The sequence below is a fragment of the Meleagris gallopavo genome, unplaced genomic scaffold (genome assembly GCF_000146605.3).
Source record: "Meleagris gallopavo isolate NT-WF06-2002-E0010 breed Aviagen turkey brand Nicholas breeding stock unplaced genomic scaffold, Turkey_5.1 ChrUn_random_7180001912935, whole genome shotgun sequence".
NCBI lineage: Eukaryota > Metazoa > Chordata > Aves > Galliformes > Phasianidae > Meleagris > Meleagris gallopavo.
The window spans coordinates 2,628-4,087 of NW_011175841.1; the positions used below are offsets into that span (position 1 = coordinate 2,628).

Here is a 1,460-nt window from a genome sequence, read left to right on the forward strand (position 1 = left end):
GGGAGCACCCAGGGGTCTCCAGTGATGGTAACCATAGCAGGGAGCACCCATAGGTGCCCCATGGCACCAACAGGGAGCACCCAGGGCTCTCTAATTAGCAATTAGCACCCATGGGTGCCCCATGGCACCAACAGGGAGCACCCAGGGCTCTCTAATTAGCAACGAGCACCCATAGGTGCCCCATAGCACCAACGGGGAGCACCCAGGGCTAATTAGCGATTAGCACCCATAGGTGCCCCATGGCACCAACAAGGAGCACCCAGGGCTCTCTAAATAGCAATTATCACCCATGGGTGCCCCATGGCACCAACGGGGAGCACCGAGGGCTCTCTAATTAGCGACGAGCACCCATGGGTGCCCCATAGCACCAACCCTGGGGACGAGCACCCACGGGTGCCCACAGCCTCACCTGTATCCCGTGAAGGAAGGGACGTACTTCTGGAAAATGGCCTTAAAGCGCCCAGGGTTGACGGCCTCGCTGGATTCCGGGTGCCAGAGGGCAGCGATGACATCGGCGAAGGCTGCAGGGACGGTTGGGTGTCAGCATGGAGGTTCTGGAAGGGATTTGATCACCTTTGGGGGTGGGGGGGAGGGCAGCACCCACCCTCAGTGAGCTCCTGTGGGCTGCGGGGTCCGGGCGGCTGCTCTTGGAGGAATTCCTTCCGCAGGCAGAAATCCCGTAAAGGTTTGGTGCTGCTCAGGCACTGCAGCACTGCGTTCATGAAGCACTGCGGGGACAGCAAGGGGATGAGGTGACACCAAGGGACGGCACCAAGCAGGGCCCGGGGGGCTGGGGGAGCCCAATTCTGCCTCTCCCAGGATGGAGGGATGGGATGGGAGGTGTGGGGACATGGGGTGGGGATGCGGGATGTGAGGTGTGGGGTTGGGGTGTGGGATATGTGAGGTGTGGGGTTGGGATGTGGGATATGTGAGGTGTGGGAACACGGGGTGGGGGTGTGGGATATGAGATGTGGGGTTGGGATGTGGGATATGTGAGGTGGGGGGATACAGAGATGGGGAGGTGGGATTTGAGGTCATGGGGACCACAGGTGTGGGGATGTGGGATGGAGATGTGGGATAGGTGAGGTGTGGGAACACGGGGTGAGGATGCGGGATGTGAGGTGGGGGGTTGGGATGTGGGATATGTGAGGTGGGGGGGATACAGAGATGGGGAGGTGGGATGTGAGGTCGTGGGGACCACAGGTGTGGGGTGTAAGGTGTGGGGATATGGGGATATGAGGTGTGAGGTGTGGGGACATGGGGTGAGGATGCGGGATGTGAGGTGGGGGGTTGGGATGTGGGATATGTGAGGTGGGGGGATACAGAGATGGGGAGGTGGGATTTGAGGTCATGGGGACCACAGGTGTGGGGATGTGGGATGGAGATGTGGGATAGGTGAGGTGTGGGAACACGGGGTGAGGATGCGGGATGTGAGGTGGGGGGTTGGGATGTGGGATATG

General features: G+C 60.7%; 1 protein-coding gene across 1 annotated transcript; it reads right to left on the reverse strand.

Moving 5' to 3' along the window:
- Nucleotides 1–389: 389 nt before the first annotated feature.
- LOC109364756 (ubiquitin carboxyl-terminal hydrolase 21-like) lies at nt 390–752 on the reverse strand. Its single transcript, XM_019611363.2, has 2 exons — nt 605–752; nt 390–521 (listed from the first exon to the last, which is right to left on the reverse strand). The coding sequence occupies exons 1-2, from the start codon at nt 720–722 to the stop codon at nt 406–408; spliced, it is 234 nt and encodes a 77-aa protein (XP_019466908.1). The 5' UTR covers nt 723–752; the 3' UTR covers nt 390–405.
- Between the last annotated feature and the right edge of the window lie 708 nt (nt 753–1,460).

Bases quoted from the DNA above. Each gene is read 5' to 3' on its own strand.
- LOC109364756 (XM_019611363.2), bottom strand. From the start codon at position 722: ATGAACGCAGTGCTGCAGTGCCTGAGCAGCACCAAACCTTTACGGGAT. The intron at 522-604 runs GTGGGTGCTGCC...CCGTCCCTGCAG, and splicing joins CCCACAGGAGCTCACTGAGG to CCTTCGCCGATGTCATCGCT.